Genomic DNA, 23,194 nt, shown 5'->3' with positions numbered 1-23,194 from the left:
CACAGAGAGTGGAATGGGCTGCCAGCAATGGTGGTGGAGGCGAATACAATAGGGTCTTTTAAAAGTACATGGAGCTCAGAAAAATAGAGGGCTATAGGTAAGCCTAGTAATTTCTAAGGTAGGGACATATTCAGCACAGCTTTGTGGGCCGAAGGGCCTGTATTGTGCTGTCGGTTTTCTATTTTCTATGTTTTCCTTGAGACCTGGACAACAGAGAAAACAAATTAGCTTGAAGTTGCTAAGAATAGAGTGAAGGGATGTACAGGAGAAAGGAAATAGCTCAGATAGGATGAGAAAAAGTTGCTTAATATCATCCACATTGATTGGTTAATATTGGGACAAAATGACAATGGGACGGTTGGCCAATCATTACTACAATGTTTGGAGGTTTATCCTTCTGTCTTTTTGATCAGTGAATTCCTCTCAGGCAACAACACAACATTCTGGAGAAACTCAGTAGGTCAGGCAGCAACTGAGGATAAGAATAAAGAGTCAAAATTTCAGGTTGAGATCAGCACTGTTGAAGGATTTTGGCCTGATATGTCAACTGTTTATTCCTCTCCATTGATGCTGTCTGATCTGCAGAGTTAGTCCAGCATCCTATGTGTTTTACTGTGGATTTCCAGCATCTGCAGAATCTCTCGTGTTTATAATTCCTCTCAGGGAGTCCTTTGGAATGGAAGATCATTTATCACCCCTGCAGTTTGGTGGGTTCTATGGTGGCCGAGAAGGTCAAACTGGGAAACAGAAACCGTGCCACTTTGTAGATGGATTATGAGTTGTTGCACTCCTTCCCTGGTTACAGAAAATTCTTCAAGTGTTTAGTTTTAAATGCAAGCATGAAAAGTAATGAAAATAACAAAGTATTGATCTGTACAATTAGATCCGATTCAATATCTGGACAACTGTATTCCGAGAAGCCTCGTTAGCGCAGTAGGCAGCGTGTCAGTCTCATAATCTGAAGGTCGTGAGTTCAATCCTCACACGGGGCACTAGTTTTGTGGGCGAAAAGACCTGAGTTGTAAAATACTCTGCCACAGTTTCCACGCTATGTCATTGAGAGTCATTTCCTGCTCTCTGTCAATTGCACTATGATCATAAATGAAACCTACAGATTTATCTACAGATGTTGCAAAACTGAGAACAAAAGAGAAAACCCTGGAAAACAATCAGCAGATCAGGCAGCCTCCCTGGAGAAAAACAGTTAAAGTTTCAGGCCACAAACCTTTCTTGAGAGAGGGCAGATGAGAAAGGAGATTAGTTTAATGTCATAATCAGGTTTAATATCACTGGCATATGTCATGAAATCTGTTGTCTTCGCAGCAGTAGTAAAATACAATACATAATAATAGAGAAAGAACTGTGAACTACACTAAGTATATATACTAAATAATTAAATTTAAAAAGTAGTGAGGTAATGTTCATGGGCTTTTCACCCCAGGACAGGGGAGGCTCAATCCAGATGACAGAGTTAGGCTGAATGGGAAAAGAGAAAATAGACGGGCTGAAAGGCCTGTTTCTGTGTTGTACTTCTCTATGACTCCATTGAAAGGGATGCCAGAGAAAAACGTTTCACACAGAGGGAAACGCGTAGATGAAACAAACTCTCAGGGGAGGTGGTAGAGATAAGTACGATTAGAATGTTTAAAAAAAATTGAAAGTATTAAAGAAAAATAAATTTCAAAGTAAGACTGTACCAAAGAACTTATATGTTCAAAGTTCTCTATATACTAACTTCAGATTCATTTTCTTACAGGCGTTCACAGTAGAACAAAGAAATACAATAGAATCAAAGCAAAACTCCACCCAAAACAACCAATGTTCTAAAGAAGACAAGCAAATGGTTAGGCCACACGCAAAATGCTGGACGAACTCAACAGGTCAGGCAGCACCTGTGGAAAGCCGTAGAGAGTTAACATTTCAGGCTAAGACTGGACTGGACATTTCAGGACTGGAAAGGAAGTGGGGAGAGACCGGAAAGAGGAGGATAGGAAAGAATTAGATACATTGTATATGGGCAAAACAAATGGAAATGGGATGAGCTCAAGTAGACGACTTAGTCAGCATGGAAGAACTGGGTCGAAGGGCCTTCTCCTGTGTTGTGTTTGCAGTTGGAATTGGGATTGGGGAGAATTATTTGAAGTGTTCAGTATTGTTTGCATCATTATCACCCCAAGTCCGAACTGTTCCCACAACCTATGGACTCACTTTCAAAGACTTTTCATCACGTCTTCTCAATATTGATTGTTTATTACTTCAATATTTTGTTTTTTTTTATGTTTTTGAATTTGCACAGTTTGCTGTGATTTGCACATTAGCTGTTCGTCTTGTTTTGTACGGTCTTTCATTGATTCTGTTGTGTTTCTTTGTATTTACTGTGAATGCCCACAAGTAATTGAATCTCATGTTTGTATATGGTGACATATATGTAGTTTGATAATAAATTTACTTTGAAGATTTGAACTTTGAATGAAAATTATAGACTATTGAATTTTACAACGACATCTGATTTGTTTACTGTCTGACAGCAGTACCCAGGGCCTCGTTAGCGCAGTAGGCAGCGCGTCAGTCTCATAATCTGAAGGTCGTGAGTTCAATCCTCACACGGGGCACTAGTTTTATGGATGGACAAAACTAGCAATGAGTGAGACAATTTTCACGCTATTGGTTGAGGTTACCATTTCCTGCTCTGTTTCGATTGCACTATCATGTTAAAGATATCCGCAGATGTTGGAAATCTGAACACAAAATAAAAAATGCCAGAGAAAGCGCTCAGCAGACCAGGCTGCGTCCATGGAGAGAGAGGCTGTTAAAATTTCAGGCAGCTACAAATCTTTCTTGAGAGAGGGAAACAAGCTTGAAGTTTCTCCTTCTCAGCTTTGGGAGGACATGAGCCAGCTGTGGAAATAGAGTCACCTTTTGGATCAGGACTCATTGCTGTAGAACTTGTTGATTTTTTGCAGCAGAATGGTCGTTGCTCCAGATCCCAGCATCTGTCATTTCCTGGGACTCCAATAAAGAAGCTTCAGAAAGGCAATGAAGTTGAGAGAAGGTTACATCTCTTCAAGGAGACTTTTAGCACACCCTTGAATCTTTGCCTTTGTCTGCCTGGTAATCCTTTCTCTTGGTAAACTGATGTTTCGGGGGTCTGGTGTCAAACATGCAAACAACATGGCCTGTCCAATGGCATTAAACAATCTTGAAACTTGAAATAGTTTAATGTCTTGCACATTGATTGACTATTGTGCACACAAATGTTTGCTGAAGAGTGAACAATGCTTCTTTACAACTTACATCTTCTTTCTTTTGCCCAGTAGACCACTGATAGTCAATGTAGGAAGCACAGACCCTTCCAGTGATAGCTTGTGAGATGGACCACTCTTTACAGCACTTACCCACGGTCTCTAAACCCTCTGGATGATGGCCTTCAGGTTTGCAATGCATCTTGAATTCTCATTTTTCACTTTGAAAGGGCATGGTCCAGAAATTCCCAGCACTCTGTTGGGAGAATCTATTTCTCAAGGAGGCTTTTGCACACCATTGAATCATTTCCTGTGTCTCTCAGATGATCTCCTCCCATAGTAGACCCTCTTTTTCAGTCTTTGGTGTCGGGCATAGGAATGAGCTGTGAGCTCAGTGGAAGCTCAGTACTAGAGACATCCTGGAAAAGAATATGATCTCATTTGGAGCTCGTCCCCAGTGAATATGGAAGACTTTGTGAACTGACATGGTATTGGTAAGAATTCTCTGGAGTGTTCGGTATTGTGTGTGTGTGAGTGACAGGATTGGAATGAAAAGTGCTAGAAATTGAATCAAACACACACATCTGATTTGTTACCTGCGTAAAATATGGTATCTCACAGGCCCAGTTAGCACAGTGGGCAATGCGTCGGTCTCATAATCTGAAGTTCTTGATTTGAACCTCACATGGGGCACTAGTTTTACGGGAGACAATACAATGTCTGTGTAATTCCTCTGTGACAATCTCCAGCCCTTTGTTCAAAACATTCACCTCATGTTCCATTGCGCATTGATTGACAAATCTTATAAAACACTGCAGTTGATGGAGATCTGAAATAAAAAGAGCAAGTGCTGGAGACACTCAGCAGGTCAAATAGTGCCCACTGAAAGGAGAAATAGTTAATCTTCCAGGTTGGAAAACTTCCTTGAGACCTGGACAACAGAGGAAATAAATTAGCTTGAAGTTGTTAAGAATAGAGTGAAGGGATGTACAGGAGAAAGGAAATATCTCAGATAGGATGAGAAAAAAATTGCTTAATATCATGCGCATTGATTGGTTAATATTGAGACACCATGACAATGGGAAGGTTGGCCAATCATTACTACAATGTTTGGAGGTTTATCCCTTTGTCTTGTTGATCAATGAATTCCTCTCAGGCAACAGCACAAAATTCTGGAGAAACTCAGCAGGTCAGGCAGCAACTGAGGATAGGAATAAAGAGTCAACATTTCAGATAGAGACCAGCACTGATAAAAGATTTTGGCCTGATATGGCAACTGTTTATTCCTCTCCATTGATGCTCTCTGATCTGTAGAGTTTGTCCAGCATCCCATTTGTTTTACTCAGGATTTCCAGCACCTACAGAATCTCTTGTGTTTATAATTCCTCTCAGGGAGTCCTTTGGAATGGAAGATCATTTATCACCCCTGCAGTTCTGTGGGTTCTCAGGTGGCCGAGAAGGCCAATCTGGGAAACAGAAACTCTGCCACCAGTAGATGGATTATGAGTTGTTGCATTTCTTCCCTGGTTACAAAGAATTCTTCAAGTGTTTAGTTTTAAATGCAAGCATGAAAAGAAATGAAAATAACAAAGTATTGATCTATACAATTAGATCCGATTCAATATCTGGACAACTGTATTCAGAGAAGCCTCGTTAGCGCAGTAGGCAGCGCGTCAGTCTCATAATCTGAAGGTCGTGAGTTCAATCCTCACACGGGGCACTAGTTTTGTGGGCGAAAAGACCTGAGTTGTGAAATTCTCTGCCACAATTTCCATACTATGTCATTGTGGGTCATCTCCTGCTCTCTGTCAATTGCACTATGATCATAAATGAAACCTACAGATTTATCTACAGATGTTGCAAAACTGAGAACAAAAGAGAAAACCCTGGAAAACAGTCAGCAGATCAGGCAGCCTCCCTGGAGAGAGAAACAGTTAAAGTTTCAGGCCACAAACCTTTCCTGAGACAGGGCAGATGAGAAAGGAGATTAGTTAAATGTCATCATCAGGTTTAATACCACCGGCAAATATCATGAAATCAGTTGTCTTCGCAGCAGTAGAAAAATTCAATACATAATAATACAGAAAAAAACTGTGAATTGCTCTAAGTATATATATTAACTACTTTAAAAAAAGTATTGAGGAAATGTTCATGGGTTTTTCACCCCAGGACAGGGGAGACTAAAGACAGACGACATAGAGTTAGGCTGAAAGGGAAAAGTAAAAATAGATGGGCTGAAAGGCCTGTTTCTGTGCTGTACTTCTCTATGACTCCATTGAAAGGGATGCCGAGGAAAACGTTTCACACAGAGGGAAATGTGTAGATGAAACAAACTCTCAGGGCAGTTGATAGAATTAAGTACTATTAGAATGTTTAAAAGAAATTCAAAGTTTTAAAGAAAAATAAATTTCAAAGTAAAACTATTACCAAAGAACTTAAATTTATTATTTTGTTTTTTTTTTGTTTTTGTATTTGCACATTTCGTTGTGATTTGCACATTGGCTGTTTGTCTTGTTTTCTACGGTTTTTCATTAACTCTGCTGTATTTGTATTTACTGTGTATGCCCACAAGTAAATGAATCTCATGTTTGTATATGGTGTCATAAATGTAGTTTGATAATGAATTTAGTTTGAAGATTTGAACTTTGAATGTTAAAATACAAACTATTGATTTGTACAATGACGTCTGATTTGTTTTCTGTCTGACAGCAGTTCCCAGGGCCTCGTTAGCGCAGTAGGCAGCGCGTCAGTCTCATAATCTGAAGGTCGTGAGTTCGATCCTCACACGGGGCACTAGTTTTATGGATAAACAAACCTAGCAATGAGTGAGACAATTTTCACTCTATTGCGTTGATATCATCTCCTGCTCTGTTTCGATTGCACTATCATGTTAAAGATGACTGCAGATGTTGGAAATCTGAAAACAAAATAGAAAATGCCAGAGAAAACACTCAACAGATCAGGCTGCGTCTGTAGAGAGAGAAGTGCTTAAAAGTTCAGGCAGCCACAAACCTTTCTTGAGAGAGGGAAACAAGCTTCAAGTTTCTCCTTCTCCACTTTGAGAGGACATAAGCCATCTGTGGAAATAAAGAGTCAACCTTTCGGATCAGGACCTATTGCTGTTCGACATGTTGATTTTCTGCAGCAGATTGGTCATTGCTCCAGATCCCGGCATCTGTCGTTTTCCTCAGTCTCCAATAAAGAAGCTTGAGAAAGGCAATAAAGTTGTGAGCAGGTTGCATCTCTTCAAGGAGGCTTTTAAGCACACCCTTGTATCTTTGCCTTTGTCTGCCTGGTAATCCTTTCTCTTGGTAAACTGATGTTTCGGGGGGTCTGGTGTCAAACATGCAAACAACATGGCCTGTCCAATGGCATTTAACAATCTTGAATCTTGAAATAGTTTAATAGCACATGGATTGACTATTGTGCACACAAATGCTTGATGAAGAGTGAACAATGGATTCTTTACAGCTTAGATCTTCTTTCCTTTGTCCAGTAGATCACTGATGGTCAATGTAGGAAGCACAGAGCCTTCCACTGATGGGACAAGTGGATAACTTGTGAGATGGACCACTCATTATAGCACTTACCCACGGTCTCTAAACCCTCTGAATGATGGCCTTCAGGTTTGCAATACATCCTGAATTCTCATTCTCCACTTTGAAAGGGCATGGTCCAGAAATTCCCACCAGTCTGTCAGGAGGTTGCATTTCTCAAGGAGGCTTTTGCACGCCGTTAAATCATTTCCTGTGTCTCTCAGATGATCTCCTCCCATAGTAGACCCTCTATTTCAGGTCTTTGGTGTCAGGCATAGGAATGATCTGTGAGCCCAGTGGAAACTCAGTACTAGAGACATCCTGGAAAAGAATGTGATCTCTTTTGGAGCTTATTCCCAGTTAATATGGAAGATTTGGTGAACAGAATTGGTATTGGTAAGAATTCTCTAGAGTGTTCAGTATTGTGTGCGTTTGTGTTTGTGTGTGTGAGAAGAATGAAATGAAAAGTGCAGGACGTTGATCGTACACGGACATCTGATTTGTTACCTGGATAAAATAGGGTACCTCAGAGGCCTAGTTAGTTAGCACAGTAGGCAAAGCATCAGCCTCCTTACCTGAAGGTTGAGAGTTTGAGCTTACCATGGGCACTAGTTTGATGGGAGATAATACAAGAGTTGTGAAATTCCTCTGTGACAATCTCAGGATCTTTCTTCAATGGATTCATCTCATGTTCCATTGCACATCAATTGGATTAGACGAGTGGATGTGGAGAGGTTGTTTCTTCTAGTGGGAGACCAGAGGACACAGCCTCAGCACAGAGGGGTGTCCATTGAGAATGGAGATGAGGAGGAATTTCTTTGGCCAGAGAATGGTGAACCTGTGGAATTCGTTTCCACAGGCAGCTGTGGAGGCCATGTCTTTATGTATATTTAAGGCAGAGATTGACAGATTCTTCACTTAGTCAGGGCATGAAGGAATACAGGAAGAAGGCAGGAGATTCGGGCTGAGAGTAAAATTGGATCAGCCACACAGTCTCAATAGGCCAAATGGCCTAATCTGCTCCATATCCTGTGGTTTTATACTCTGGGTAGTTATTGCTTATTTATTATTATTATCTTTTTGTTTTCTTTTTGTATGTGCACAATTGATTATGTTTTGTACATTGGCTGTTTGTTTTGTGTGGTCTTTCATTGATTCTATTGTGTTTCTTTGGTGTACTTACTGTGAATGCCTGTAAGTAAATGAATCTCATGGTTGCCTATGGTGACATATGTGTAGTTTGATAATGCATTTAGTTTGAAATTTTGAACTTTCAATGAAAAATACGAACTATTGATCTCTACAATGACTTCTGATTTGTTTACTGTTTAGTTATAACGCCCAGGGCCTCGTTAGCGCAGTAGGCAGCGCGTCAGTCTCATAATCTGAAGGTCGTGAGTTCAATCCTCACACGGGGCACTAGTTTTATGGCTCTATTTCGATCGCATTAAAAGATATCTGCAGATGTTGGAAATCTGAAAACAAAATAGAAAATGCTGGACAAAACACTCAGAAGATCAGGCTGCATTGCATCTGCGGAAAGAGAGGCCGTTAAAAGTTCAGGCGGCCACAAACCTTTCTTGAGAGAGGGCAAACAAGCTTCAAGTTGCTCCTTTGCGAGGACATGAGCCATCTGTGGAAATAAAGAATCAACCCTTCGGATCAGGACTCATTGTTGGACTTGTTGATTTTTTTGCGGCAGATTGGTCGTTGCTCCAGATCCCGGCATCTGTTGTTTCCTGGGTCTCCAATAAAGAGGCTTAAGAAAGGCTAGTGTCAAGCCTGCAAACAACATGGCCTGTTCACATTTGAATCAGAATCCGAATCAGGTTTAATATCACCGGCATATTTCGTGAAATTTGTTAACTTTGTGGCACCAGTACAAAGCAATACGTGATAGTAAGTAAACAACAGGAATTCTGCAGATGCTGGAAATTCAAGCAACATACATCAAAGTTGCTGGTGAACGCAGCAGGAACCTGCTGCGTGATAGTAAGTATCTATGTATATTAAATAGTTAAAATAAAAATGAGTAGTGCAAAAACATATTTTAAAAGGTAATGAGGTAGTGTTCATGGGTTCAATATCCATTTAGGAATCTGATAGCAGAGGGGAAGAAGCTGTTCCTGAATCGCCGAGTGTGTGCCTTCAGGCTTCTGTACCTCCTTCCTGATGGTAGCAATGAGAAGAGAGCACGTCCTGGGTGGTGGGGGTCTTGAGCCGCCTTTCTGAGGCACTGCTCCCTGAAGATATCTTGAATGCTACGGAGACTAGTACCCATGCTGGAGCTGAGTAATTTTACAGGGATTTATTATGTATTTATTATTTTGTTTCTCTTTGTATCTGTACAGTTTGTTGTGAATTGTACATTGGCTGTATGTCCGTCTTGTTGTGTGCAGTGTTTCGTTGATTCTATTCTAACTCGAAGGTCCCTGTTTAGTTAGCTTGAATTGCACAATGACATCCGACTTGTTACCTGGAGAACAGTAGTTCACAAGGCCTCGTTAGCGCAGTAGGCAGCGCGTCAGTCTCATAATCTGAAGGTCGTGAGTTCGAGCCTCACACGGGGCACTAGTTTTATGGGCGACTCCCCGAAAATCTATGGAATCTGCGATCAAATTGAGTAGAACTGTTCAATTTTAGATGAACACAATCGTCGGTGTCCAGTTCAATACAACTAAAATTCAGTACGCATGGCCCGTTTCGAGAGCAACACATACAAAATTCTGGCTGGAACTCTGCAGGGCAGGCCGCTTTTATGGAGCGGGAAAACAGTTTGGACCGAGACCCTGCTTCAGGAAAACGTGAATGGTTTTAGTGCAGGGACTGAGAAGGTGGAAGTCAGGATTGCCGTGATAATAGTCGCCATCAGTTATTGAGTAGTGATTGCCCCTTCCTGCTCTCAGACCGCTTACTGTCTAGCTGCCCCATGTTGCTTTGTGTAACCTTCCTTCATGTCTTATTCAGCATTCAAGGTTGTTTAACATCATTCCAGTACACAGGAAATAATTGTTACTCCACTGTGTACATAGACACTGCTAGACACATCTTCAGTGATGTTCCTGGAATCATCGGGTGTTTCGGGTCTTTCAACATCATACAACCTCCTCCAGGTGACCCAGCCGGGCTGATCAGACCCCAGCTTGTGTCCAGATGGCTAGCTACTTATGACTCCATGGCTCCCCGCTTTTGAGCCACAGCCATCTTAGTCATAGTCATAGTCATAGACATACTTTATTGATCCCTGGGGAAACTGGTTTTCGTTACAGTTGCACCATAAATAATTAAATAGTAATAAAACTATAAATAGTTAAATAGTAATATGTAAATTATGCCAGGAAATAAGTCCAGGACCAGCCTATTGGCTCAGGGTGTCTGACCCTCCAAGGGAGGAGTTGTAAAGTTTGATGGCCACAGGCAGGAATGACTTCCTATGACGCTCTGTGCTCCATCTCGGTGGAATGTACTCCTGTGCCCACCCAGTACATTATGTAGTGGATGGGAGACATTATCCAAGATGGCATGCAACTTAGACAGCATCCTCTTTTCAGACACCACCGTGAGAGAGCCCACAACATCACTGGCCTTACCAATGAGTTTGTTGATTCTGGTGGTGTCTGTTACCCTCAGCCTGCTGCCCCAGCACACAACAGCAAACATGATCGCACTGGCCACCACAGACTCGTAGAACATCCTCAGCATCGTGAGGCCCTCTCTGCCGCATCGGTGGTACTGCGGATGGCTCTCCTCTTCCTCTCTCCCTCGATGCCCAAAATGCTGAAGGCTCTAAGGAACGGGCTGCGAATCCCCTACAACCAAACTCCAGATCCAATACATCACAAAAAACAATGGCATAAAAACTATGAAAAGACAATAAATATAAATAATTATAGCTTTATGTACATAGACTGATTGTATGTCCATAACGTGACGCTAGGCACAGGAGTCTGTACATAAGGTGACTGAAAGGAAATTATAAAGTAGTGGAGGGGAGGGCTAATGGGTTAGCTATTGTACGTTGCATGATTTATGAGGATAGATTAAGTGAACTAGAGCTCTTTGGAGCGAAGGAGGATGACAGGTGACTTGATAGAGGTACAAGATGATAAGAGGCATAGATCGAGTGAACAGCTAGACTTTTTTTTCCTCTCGGGGGCGAAATGGTTAACGCGAGGGGGCATGATTTTAAGGTGATTGGGGGGAAATTTAGGGGAGAGGGCCAGTTTTTACACAGAAAATGGTGGGTGTGTGGAACGCACAGCCAGGAGTGGTGGAGGAGGCAGATACGTGAGGGGCATTTAATAGGCATATGGATGAAAGAAAATGGAGGACGATGTGGGAGGGAAGGGTTAGATTGATCTTAAAAAGTAGGTTATAAGGTCGGCACAACATCGAGGGCTGAAGGACCTGTAATGTGCTGTACGTAGCTCTATGTTGTATATCCATTTCTTGAGTCTCGTTACTGGAGACTCAAGCGACAGCAGATGCTGGGGCCTGAAGCAACAACCAGACGGTTGCAGGACCTCAACGGGCCCAGCCACAATGTCCTGGTGAAGGGTCCCGGCCCGAAACGTCGGCTGTTTCTTTCCATCCATAGCCCCGTGAGAAACTCAGCCCGACTCGCTGTGTTCCTCCAGTAACACACACCAAATGACGGAGGAACTCAGCAAGTAGGGCAGCATCTACGGAGGCGATTAAACGGAGTATCTGCCTGAAACTTCGCCCGTTTATTCCACCAGCCTGACTTGCTGAGTTCCTCCGGTATTTTGTGTATGTTGCCCCAGACTTCCAACATGTGCAGAATCGCTTTAAGGTTCAAAATAAAATTTATTATCAGAGTACATAGATGTCACCGCATACAACCCCGAGGTTCTTTTCCGGCGGGCATACTTAGTAAGTCTATAGAACAGTAACTGTAAACATCAGGAACTATAAACTGAAAACAAACTGCAAATACAGATATAAGTGAGTTCCTCTAGCAGCGTGTGTTGGAAGGGTCTCGGCCTGAAACGTCGTCTGTATTCTTTTCCATAGATGCCGCCTGGCCTGCTGAGTTCCTCCAGCAGTTTGTGCGTGTTGCTGGGATTTCCAGCTTCTGCAGATTTTCTCTTGTGCATATTGTTCTTTTTATTACCTTTTCCTTCCCCATTCCCCCCACAAATCCGTCTCCCTTGCCTCTCTAATGTCCCATTTGCCTCGAATGTTTGGCCCTCAGTTTGCCCCTCTTTCTCTCCATTGCCCCTTCCTGACACCGCCTTCTTTAAGAGGATCTGATAGACTGATTTATAACAGCGCCGCTGTCGCGTTGCTTCTTCCACTCAGCGCGTCTCTCTACGTCCTATTCCCTCTGTCCGCCTCTGATAACCAACTCCAACTACGTTCCGGGCCGAGGTCTGCTCAGCGGCTGAGGCACTCGCCCCACGCGGAATCCCGGCGGAGCGGACTCTCACCCTCGGTATTGGTTACAGTCTCTGAAGGCGCTTCGCGCTGGTATAACGCAGAGCCTCGTTAGCGCAGTAGGCAGCGCGTCAGTCTCATAATCTGAAGGTCGTGAGTTCGAGCCTCACACGGGGCACATATTTTTATTTTAAGGTATCCGTTAATTATTTTCACCAGTGGCCGCTGAACTCAGCAATATTCCTGTATATTATAGGATTTTCAAAACCCTTGAAGCTTTAGAATAGCAAAGCTAATTCATTTCAGTCTGAATCTTCAAAAAAATTAAGGTCATGCATTTAAACTTGCAAGTGTTTGGAGAGGCACTATTGGGATCGTTAACCCATAACCTCTTTTTTGTTACTTAATTGTAAGGGGGTTCGGTGTGCCCCCACCATGCAAAAGTTACGAATTGGAACGCGTTGCCGGAAACGGTTATGGGAAAGCTCTCATTCGTTTCACCAAAGAAAATGTTCTAAGTTCATTGTCAAGTACATATGTGTCACCGTATACAGCCCTGAGATTCATTTTCTTGCGGGTATTCATAGTAATTACAGAGAAACACAATGGGGTCAATAAGAACACACAAAACGAACAACCAATGTGCAAAAAATAACAAATAAACAAGCCATAAATATCAAGAACATTGAGTTGCAGGGTCCTTCAAAGTAAGACCATAGTTAACTACGTAACACCTCAGAGGCCTGATTTTATTCTCACAAGTCAATGAATATGTTGTAAAAAAAATCACTCCCTACTTTGTACATATTTTTCTTCTTTTGATTGTTCTTTCTTTCCTCTCCTTTCTACAAGTGTATACCTCAGATAAATATTATGTGGAGATTTGTGACAAATATGACTATGTACAGTATCTGAAATACATCTTATGGAAAATTTTGTTTGATGATGAACTTCAGTAACAAATACATTACAAAAGAAAAGTGAGACCATGGGTTGTGGACTGGTTCAGTGTTATCTCCTCTGGGAGCATAATTACTACCTCCTTCTTACACGATCGTGGACATGTATGATACATTCTGCTCAAGGTCTCCCTTGAAATCTATGCACCACAGAGGTGCAGCACTCTAGCACTCCTGGTGTTTTTATGCAAGAAAGACTCTTGCATAAGGATGGAAGTGGTGTGTTGGTGGTGGGGGTGTTAGGTAGCATCTACTGAGGGAATAAGCAGTCGTTGTTGCGGGCCGCCGACACCCTTCATCAAGACTGGGCCGAAACATCAGCTCTTTATTCCTCTCCATAGGTGCTGCCTGACCAGCTAAGTTCCTCTGGCATTCTGTACTTGTTGCTCAATATTTCTAGCATCTGCGGTATCTCTTGTGCTTCTGAAATGCTGGTAATACTCAGCAGTCCAATCTACATCTGTAGTTAATCTCCCCAAAGGGGTTCCTAACCCGGGTCCAAGGATACCTCAATTAATAGTGGGGGTCCATGGCATAAGTAAGGCTGGGAACTACCTGACCAATGGGAATCTTCCAGCATTGATGAGGCTAAACTCAGTTTGGAGGAGCAACACCTCATATACTGCCTAGGTAGTCTCCAGCCCCATAGAATTCTCCAACTTCTGGTAATTCCACCCCCTTTCCCCTATCCCTATTTCACTCTGCCCCCTCCCCCAGCTGCCTATCACCTCCCTCATGGTTCTGCCTCCTTCTACTACCCATTGTGTTTTCCCCTATTCCTCCTTCACCTTTCCTGCCTACCCCTCCCTGCCTCCCCTCCCCCACCCCTTTGTCTTTGTCTTTCCCCTTACTGGTTTTTCACCTGGAACCTACCAGCCTTCTCCTTCCCAACTTCCCCCCACCTTCTTTATAGGGCCTCTGCCCCTTCCCTCTTCAGTCCTGATGAAGGGTTCCAGCCCGAAACATCGACCGATCTTTTCCACGGATGCTGCCCAACCTGCTGAGTTCCTCCGGCATGTTGTGAGTGTTGCTTTGACCCCAGCATCTGCAGAGTAATTTGTGTTTCCAGCATTTTCTGTTTTTTCCTTAAATTTCAGACTTCCAGCATCTGTACTCTTTTCTGATTTCCAGAGGTTTGAGGTGCAAGGGGGAATTCCAGATGTTTGGACTCTGACTGTTTGAAGCTGAAGAATTCAATTACAGAGTATTTATAGGTTCTGAACCAACGGTCAGCCATGATGGAAAGGCAGAGTAGACTGATAAGGCGAGTGGTCTAATTCTGCTCCTATGTTTTATGAAGAGGAGGGCAAGTCCCTTCATGGGGGGGTCAGACTGGGCTAAGTGACATCTACAGGAAAGGATTATATTATTCGGCCTACAAGAGACTCTTGGTCACAGACACTGAATGTGCCCTTGTTACAGTGGATGCACATTGCACTCTACCATCAAAACCCACTTCAAAACGACACAATACCTATGGCGCAAGTATGGAGAATATCTGCCTCAGTCTTCCCAATCCTGAACTGGTGGTAAACTGATATCTAATAGACTAAATTCCCAACTCGTATGACTCAAGAAATTCAGGGATAAATTCTAAAATAAGGGTCTGGAATGCTTGCAGTGTTCAGGAGCAAGGCGGCTCTCCAAGCCCTCTGCTCACACCACAGAGCCTACATGCCACAATCCAAGAATAAAACTAATAATTTTATTAGGATATAATAAAATATAAAAATTTTATATCCTGATTTTATTAGGATATAAAAACATTGATAAATATTATTTAACCAGGAAGTTAATAACATTCAGGAGCAGATCTTTTTGATGGGAAATTAGACAATGAAGATTGCAAGAGATAAAGGTACACACATAAAATGTTGGAGGAACTCAGCAGGTCAGACAACATTGATGGAAATGAGTAGATCGTGGACTGTTCAGGCCACGACCCTTCTTCAGGCCTCCTGCAGTTAAGGTTTCCTCATTTTTTTTTTGAAGTCGTTTCAGTCTTACTGTTGACACTTACTTCTCAAGCATAGATCTCAGATGTATTGTGTCTCAAGTCAAAAGGAATTTTTATAGAACCTATAGACTTCTCTGCCTATTAATATATTTTATTTTTAGATAAATAGGTAGATACTTTATTGATCCCAAAAGAAATTACAGTGTCACAGTAGCATTCCAAGTGCACAGATATACAAATATTAGAAGAGAAGTAAGAAAGAATAAAAAATAAGTTACCTCAAACAGTCTAACAGGAGGGGTCATCACTTCCCCGGCTATAGGTTGACTCATTATAGAACCTAACAGCCGAGGGTAAGAATGTCCTCATTTAGCGCTCTTTGAAGCAGCGCAGTTGTCTCAGTCTATTACTAAAAGTGCTCCTCTGTTCAGCCAAGGAGGCATGCAGAAGGTGGGAAGAATTGTCCAGAATTGCCAGGATTTTCCGCAGGGTCCTTTGGTCGACCACAGCCTCCAGTGTGTCCAATTTGACTCCTGTAACAGAGCTGGCCTTTCTCATCAGTTTATCGAGCCCGTTGGCATCACCCATATCGATGCCATTGCCCCAGCACACCACTGCACAGAAGATTGTACTGGTGACAACAGACTGGTAGAACACGTGAAGGAGAGGCCTCCATACTCCAAAGGAACCCAGTCTCCTCAGGAAGTAAAGGTGACTCTGGCCCTTCTTGTACACAGCCTGTGTTGATGTCCCACTCAAATCTGTCACACAGGTGCACCCCCAGGTACTTGTAGGTCCTCACCAAATCCACATCCTCACCACCAATAGTAACAGCAATAGGGAACAGTGCAGGCTGAGTCTTCCTAAAGTCCATCACCACCACCCTTGTCTTACTGGTGTTGATTTAAAGATCTAACATGGTAACAGGCCCTTCTGGCCCAATGAGCCCTCACCACCTAATTACACACACAACTAATTAACCCACTAGCCCATACGTCTTTGGAATGTGGGAAGAAACCCAAGAAACCCACATGGTGATGGGGGATAATGTGAAGACTCCTTACAGACAGCGGCAGAATTGCCTCCCAGTCACTGGCACTACAATAGCTTTGTGCTAACCACTATGCTACCAGGCCACCTCCTTAGCTAATAAACAGGGGGTTTCATGAAGGAATTGAGAATTTCCTAGCAGAAAATAGCTGTCATCTTCACTGTGAAATGTGCATTGTCTGGGAGCAGAAAAGAAAAAAAAATGCTTAATTATTCCTCCCAAGACATCACTTTGATTGCTGCGACATTCACCTCCTGTCCACCATACATATTCAGCAGGAAGTCTTCAATTTCCTAGCTGGTTTACACTGGTCTACTTAAGCACAAGTACTTGAATTAAGAAATCCCTTGTGTTTCTGTAGTCTCTTGCTCATCTCTCCCCCAGTGGAGCTGCGGCTACTGTGAATTCCATTTCCCTCCCCACACCCACGAGGAAAACAATGACAGACACACAATGAGAAGCAGCAGCTGTCGGGTAGAGACCTGTGTGTGCACTCCAGCAGAACTCGAGGATGGAAAACTCGAGAAAAACTAATGGAAAATAATACTTGCAATGGTTAGGTCAAAGAGAGGGGGAAGGAGGAGGAGGGGAGATTTTTAAAAAGTAAGCATCAAGTTATCTGAAAGGGGTTATAAAAATAACTGAAAAAACAACCAGTTGCTTAAGACTTTAAAAGTAAAACAAAATGCATGCCAACAGGAAGAGAGCAAGGAACTGGGACTAATTAGGTAGCAACTTACAAAGATCTGGCACCACTACAAAGGGGCAAATGGCTTCCTCCTGTATATTCTAAATAGAACACACAACACATTACACTACAGCACAGGGCAGAGCCTTCAACCCATAATGTTGTACCCACCTTTTAACTTGCTCTAAGATCAATCTAACCCTCTCCTACCCATCAGCCTCCATTTTGCTATCATCCACGAATTTAAGAGTTAATATCTCTAATTTCATGTGCCTCAACCACCACCCTTGACAGTACATTCCATGCACCCACCACTCTGTGTAAAAAAACCCTACCTCTGACACCCCCTCTTATAATATTTCCAATCACCTTAAAATTATGCCTCCCCACCTCCATATTAGCCATTTCTGCCCTGGGGAAAAGCCTCTGGCTACCTACTCAACCTATATCTCCTGTCTTGTACACTTCTATCAAGTTGCCTCTCACCTTCCTTCACCCCAAAGGGAAAAACCCTAGCTCACTCAACCTATCCTCATAAAACATTCTCTAATCCAGGCAACCAACTGTTTAAGAACTGAGAGAATGGCAAGCCACCCGAGACACACTTTATTTGGACATCCAGAAAAGTTTAAGTACAAATGTAGCATAGTATTCCAACAGTTATGCCTCAAGCTGTAAGATGTTGTATTTTCAGGACATTTCAATGTTGAAGTTCACATTAGTTCATTGATTTGTTCAGATTGCCTGGAGAAGGGTGGAAACAGCATTTTTTTCCCCTCTGGAAGTTTGCTGACAACGCCGCTGTCATTAGCCGAAACAGGTGGTGACGAATCAGTATACAGGAGGGAGACTGGGAACTTGTCTGAGTGGTGCCACAACAACCACCTCTCACTCAATGTCAGCAAGACCAGGGAGGTGATTATTGACTCCAGAAAGAGGAAACGGCCAGTCCTCATCAAAGAATCAGAGGAGAGGGTCAACAACTTTAAATTCTTTGGTGCTATCATTTCAGAGGACCTGTCCTCAGCCCAGCACCCAAGTGCAATTACAAAGAAAGCACAACCGCACCTCTACTTCAATAGATGTTTACGAAGATTCAGCATGATATCTAAAACTTTGACAAACTTCTGGTGGTGGAGAGTATATGGACTGGTTGCATCAGGGCCTGGTAAGACCTTAAAAGTGAAGCAAATACAGGCCCAATAGGAAATGAGTGGCCCGAAACCTCAACTCTTTAATCCTTTTGATAGATGCTGACTGACATGCTAAATTCCTTCAGCATTTTGTTTTGTAGCACCCTGGAAAAGGTTTCACTGCTAATGTAATGGTGTTTCTGTAGAAGCAGTGTATGGGTTATGGTTAGAGATAACGGATCTTTGGAATGTGAGCCATCCAATCAGGGGAGCTGGTTTTTGTGTTGTGCACCCAACACCGGTGTGAGCTGGGGTCCTTGGTTCGGCGGGAGATGAAGAGAGAAGGCGCTGGAGAGGACTGGTCATAGGATTCGACCTGGTGGGGGACCGTGATTCGATGAAGCAAGGTGCCGAGGTTTACTGAGGATCAGTGAGCATGACTTTTGGAAGAGTTGAGCTCCAACTTGTGAACATTTAATTATAATGGGCCCTTTTTGTTTTTTCTCCCCCGTCTATAATTTCTTTAATTGAATGCAGTGCGCTGTCTGTTATTTCTTGGCACCAGGTTGTAACAGGGTAGCAAAGTACACAACATCCACACAAACCAGGGTTTGGGTGGGAGAATCGTCCCCTTCTCACGGGTTTGGCTGCACTGGAACATGCATTCCCTAGGCTTACAGAGCCCAAAGAAATGGGGGGGGGGGGTGTTTCAGTTTATTTATTATTGAAATACATTGTGGGCACATGGCCAAGTGGTTAAGGCATCGGTCTAGTGATCTGAAGGTTGCTAGTTTGAGCCTTGGCTGAGGCAGCGTGTTGTGTCCTTGAGCGAGGCACTTAACCACACAGTGCTCTGCGACAACACTGGTGCCAAGCTGTATCGGCCCTTGCCCTTCCCTTGGACAACATTGGTGTCGTGGAGAGGGGAGACTTGCAGCATGGGCAACTGACTGTCTTCCATACAACCTTGCCCAGGCCTGTGCCCTGGAGAGTGAAGACTTTCCAGGTGCAGATCCATGGTCTTGCAAGACTAATGGATGCCTTATTATAAATCCAGCGTGGAACAGGCCCTTCCAGCCCCTCCAGCCGCGCCGCCAAGCGGCTAGCCTATTTACAGGACAATTTCCATCGACCAATTAACCTGTAACTGGTACGTCTTTAGACAGTGGGTGGAAACTGGAGCACCCAGACGAAACCCACGTAGTCACGGGGAGAAGTTACAGAATTGAACCCTGATTGCCTGTACCATAAAGCATTGTGCTAACCACAACGCTAACATGCCACCGCATATTGTCTTATATGATGGTCTGTGCTGTCCTTGTCAAAGTTCCTCCTTCATCTTAAATTACTGTGGTCTGCGGTACAATAAAGTGGTGGCTGCAATCAGAACTTAAAACTAAAGGCACACAGAATCTTTCTTCTGAGGCAAATGGCATACTGGAGGATGTCTGTTTAAGGTGCGGGGGTAAGTTTCAAGAAGGCAAGTTTTTTAAAAAATATTATAAATACAGTGGGTGCTGGGAGCCTGGAACTGGCTGCCAGAGGAACTGGTGGAAGCATATACAATAGAGGCTTTTGGATAGTCAGGGGAGTCCAGGGAATGCAGGAGAATGGATCATATGGGCAGGAAGAGCAGATTTAGTTTAATTAGGCATTGTGGACAGCACAGACATCATGGATCGAAGGGCCTACTCTGTACTGTTTAATATTAAATTCAATTGTAATATTCTACATGATATCATGAGCACACAAAGGTCTCTGTCTGTGGCAAATGTCTCATCCTACTTGCAACCTGTTAATTTAAAGGACAATCGTGAAGATCCCAGTGATTTGAACCTCTAGAGGTAATTAAGACACAAGACAGGAGGAGAATCAGGCCTTTCAGTCCATTGAATATTCGATTTATTACCTCTCTTAACCCCATTCTCCTTCCTTCTTCCCATAACCTTCCATGTCCTTACTACTCAAGAACCTATTAACCTCCACTTTAAATATACCCAACAACTTCACAGTCGGCCATGGCAATGAATTCCACAGATTTGCCACTCTCTGGCTAAAGAAATTCCTCCTCATCTCTGTTCTAAATGGACATCCTTGTATTGAAGCTGTGATCTCTGGTCCTAGACTCACACACTAATGGAAACATCCTGTCCACATCCACTCTATCTAGGCCTTCCAATATTCAGTAAATTTCAATGAGATTCCACCCACCCACCCCATTCTTCTAACTCCAGCAAGTACAGACCCAGAGGCATGCTCCTTATATATTCACCCTTTCATTTAACCTGACCCTCTACTGGACCCTCTCCAACGCCAGCACGACCTTTCTTAGATAAGGGACCTAAAACTGCTCATAAAGTACATACCAGATACCTTGTGATGTAGAAGTCATTGTCCTTCAGATCTGCTGACCACAAAAAATTTGGAAAATCCTATATAAAACTTTATTTCACAGTTCCATAAATAAAGATCTAAGGCAGGGGTTCCCAATCTATTTTATGCCATGGACCCCTATCATTAACCAAAGGCTCAGTAGACCCCAGGTTGGGAACCCCTGATCTGAGGTTAAGATTAGGAAGAGTCTGTAAACACTTGACCCAACACAGCAAGTTTGGAGCTGAAATGCTGGCTCGGGCAACTCAGTACTGGAATTTTCTTGTTTGTTTTTCTTTTTCCTTGGTTCCCGTCTTGAGCCGTCCACTTGCTCTTGCTTTGGGCTTGAGCCCGTTGCAAAGAGCCCCCTTCATGCAGTCCCGCCCCCGCATACCGCGCGCTGCGGAACTCGTGCATCAGCGCTTCGACTTCCCAGCGCTCCTCCCTGCGTTGGCTGCAGCAGTGCAGGGCCGCGGGGTCGATGGGGTGTGCCTCCGTGTTGAACAGATAGCCGCCGGCCCCCAGCACGCATTCGCCGTAGGGGGTGGTGACCGTGTGGAAGGTGGCCCCGTCGTTGTGGAGGAAGTTGTCAGGGTCGAAGAGTAAGTAGAGGTACTTCACGGTCTCTGCCAGGAAGAAGGACTCCATGCGGTTGTCCAGTTTGTGGTCACGCAAGTCTCGGACCTTAAATACCAAAACAAAAGTCAGCCATCAGGACTACAAGAATAGGTACAGTACTCAACTACTGATTGTAACCAAAATAATTAAAGTCATAGAGCATTACAGCACCGAAACAGACCCTTCAGCCTATCTAGTCTGTGTCAAACTGTTATACTATCTAGTCCCATTGAGCATAGCCCTCCATATCTCTCCCACCCATGTACGTATCTAGCCTTCACCTAGAGGTACAATCCAGCCCACGTCCACCACGTCTATTGGCAGCTCATTCCACACTCTCACCACCCTCTGAGTGAAACAGTTTCCCCTCATGTTCCCCTTAAACATTTCACCTTTCACCCATAACCTATGACCTCTAGTTCTAGTCTCACCCAACCTCAGTGGAAAAAAGCTTGCTTGCATTTACCCTTTCTTTATCACTGTATTTTGTGTATCCCCATCAAATCTCCTCTCATTCTTCTACACTTCAGGAAATAAAGTCCGACCCTATTCAACCTTCTTCTATAACTCAATCCACAATAGTACACATCCATGTCACTAAAATAAAATACAGAAATATAACAGGTACAACTGCATCCCGAGGTCCACACTCTTTTCTGACCTCTTAACATGTGCGTGAAGATTGCACATTCCATCTGACTGTGCGAGCCTCCCTCACCCCCAAGTGCTCCAGTTCTCCCCCCACATCTCCACTATTGAGCACACCTACAAGGAGTGCTTCCACAAGAAACAAGCATCCATCATCAAGGACCCCACCATCCAGGATCTGCTCTCTTCTTGTTCCTGCCATCAGAAAGGTGGTACAGGAGCCTCAGGACTCACACCACCGGGTTCAGGAACAGTTATTGCCCCTCAGCCATCAGGCTCCTGAACCAGTGTGGATAACTTCACTCAACTCAACACTGAACTGATTCCATAACCTATGGATTCACTTTCAAGGACTCTACAACTCATGTCCTTGATATTATTTATTATTGTTAATTTTGGTTGTATTTGCACAGTTTGTCTGTGTGTGTGTGTGTGTGTGTGTGTGTGTGTGTGTGTTTTTCTATTGATTCTATTGTGCCTCTAGGTACCTATTGTGAATACCCAGAAATACATTTCACGGTTGTATATGGTGACATATGCATATACTTTGATAATAAATTTGCTTTGAGCTTTGAATTGTGCAGGCTGGTAGATTAGCTTGTCACTATACGTTGCACATTGTGTGTAGGTAAGTGCTCAGGAGAATAGGTAGAATTCGGGTAAAATTGGGCATTTGATGGTTGGATCAGAGTGAATGTGCCAAACAGCCTGTTTCCATGCTGTGTTTCTCCATTACTCTATGAATGTACGAACATGCAAGGTGGTGTAGGACAAGGAGAAAAAATAATCCTGCTGCCCATCAATAATGGCCTCTGGAAATCTATTTATTTATTTATTGATTGAGATACAGCGCAGAACAGGCTCTTTCCTGCCCTTCGTTCAAGAAGGCCTGCAGATAACAAACTCTGAACTGGACTCTTTCCATTTTGTGTTTTATATTCTGCATTTATCATTTATTTTTGTTGTTGCCATTTGCGCAATTTTTTTGGCATGTGGGGGGAGGGGCTTGATGTTTTTCTTTTAAATGGGTTCCATGATTTTCTTTCTGTGTTTCGTGAGTGTCTGGGGAAGACGAATACTGCATACGTACAAACATACTTTGAATCTTCGAGCCGTGTCACCCAGTAACCAAATTTAGCCCTGGCCTAATCACAGGACAATTTACAACGGCCAATCAACCTACTAATCAGTACATCTTTGGACTGTGGGAAGAAACCGGAGCACCCAGGGAAAACCCATGCGTCCCATGGGGAGGACGTACAGGCTCCTTACAGATGACACATTGGAATCGAACTCGAAACTCTGACGCCCCAAGCTGTGATAGTGTCGTGCTGTTACGTTACCATGGCACCCACTGTTAGCCTCGCCCACAGACACACAACAACCCTCAGTGTTTCTGGACAACTGAGTGAGTAAACTTCAAATGCAAGAAGATTATTTCGTAAGACCATAAGACATAGGAGCAGAATTAGGCCAATTGTCCCATTCAGTCTACTCCATCATCATGGCTGATTTATTCTCTCTCTCAACCACATTCTCCTGCCTTCTCTCTGTAACCTTTGACACTCTTACTAACCAAGAACCTATCAACT

General features: G+C 43.3%; 1 protein-coding gene and 7 non-coding genes across 8 annotated transcripts in view; 7 read left to right on the top strand and 1 right to left on the bottom strand.

Moving 5' to 3' along the window:
* The first annotated feature begins 919 nt into the window (after positions 1-919).
* trnam-cau (transfer RNA methionine (anticodon CAU)) lies at positions 920-992 on the top strand. Its single transcript has one exon. It is a non-coding gene; the product is annotated as a tRNA-Met (tRNA).
* A 1,547-nt stretch (positions 993-2,539) lies between these two features.
* On the top strand, positions 2,540-2,612 carry trnam-cau (transfer RNA methionine (anticodon CAU)). The gene has a single exon. It is a non-coding gene; the product is annotated as a tRNA-Met (tRNA).
* Positions 2,613-4,889: 2,277 nt separating this feature from the next.
* On the top strand, positions 4,890-4,962 carry trnam-cau (transfer RNA methionine (anticodon CAU)). Its single transcript has one exon. It is a non-coding gene; the product is annotated as a tRNA-Met (tRNA).
* Positions 4,963-5,962: 1,000 nt separating this feature from the next.
* Positions 5,963-6,035, top strand: trnam-cau (transfer RNA methionine (anticodon CAU)). Its single transcript has one exon. It is a non-coding gene; the product is annotated as a tRNA-Met (tRNA).
* Positions 6,036-8,124: 2,089 nt separating this feature from the next.
* trnam-cau (transfer RNA methionine (anticodon CAU)) lies at positions 8,125-8,197 on the top strand. The gene has a single exon. It is a non-coding gene; the product is annotated as a tRNA-Met (tRNA).
* Positions 8,198-9,276: 1,079 nt separating this feature from the next.
* trnam-cau (transfer RNA methionine (anticodon CAU)) lies at positions 9,277-9,349 on the top strand. The gene has a single exon. It is a non-coding gene; the product is annotated as a tRNA-Met (tRNA).
* Positions 9,350-12,280: 2,931 nt separating this feature from the next.
* Positions 12,281-12,353, top strand: trnam-cau (transfer RNA methionine (anticodon CAU)). Its single transcript has one exon. It is a non-coding gene; the product is annotated as a tRNA-Met (tRNA).
* Positions 12,354-15,319: 2,966 nt separating this feature from the next.
* Positions 15,320-23,194, bottom strand: part of edem2 (ER degradation enhancer, mannosidase alpha-like 2) — a 50,677-nt gene continuing 42,802 nt past the window's right edge. Inside the window, exon 11 of the mRNA XM_063041121.1 lies at positions 15,320-21,020. Within this exon, the coding sequence (XP_062897191.1) occupies positions 20,535-21,020 (486 nt within the window). The 3' untranslated portion in view covers positions 15,320-20,534. The remainder of the gene's footprint in view (positions 21,021-23,194) is intronic.

This window comes from Mobula hypostoma, chromosome 2 (assembly GCF_963921235.1).
Source record: "Mobula hypostoma chromosome 2, sMobHyp1.1, whole genome shotgun sequence".
NCBI lineage: Eukaryota > Metazoa > Chordata > Chondrichthyes > Myliobatiformes > Myliobatidae > Mobula > Mobula hypostoma.
Note: the sequence above shows the minus strand (reverse complement) of the source record. Positions and strands in the feature narration are given on the sequence as shown.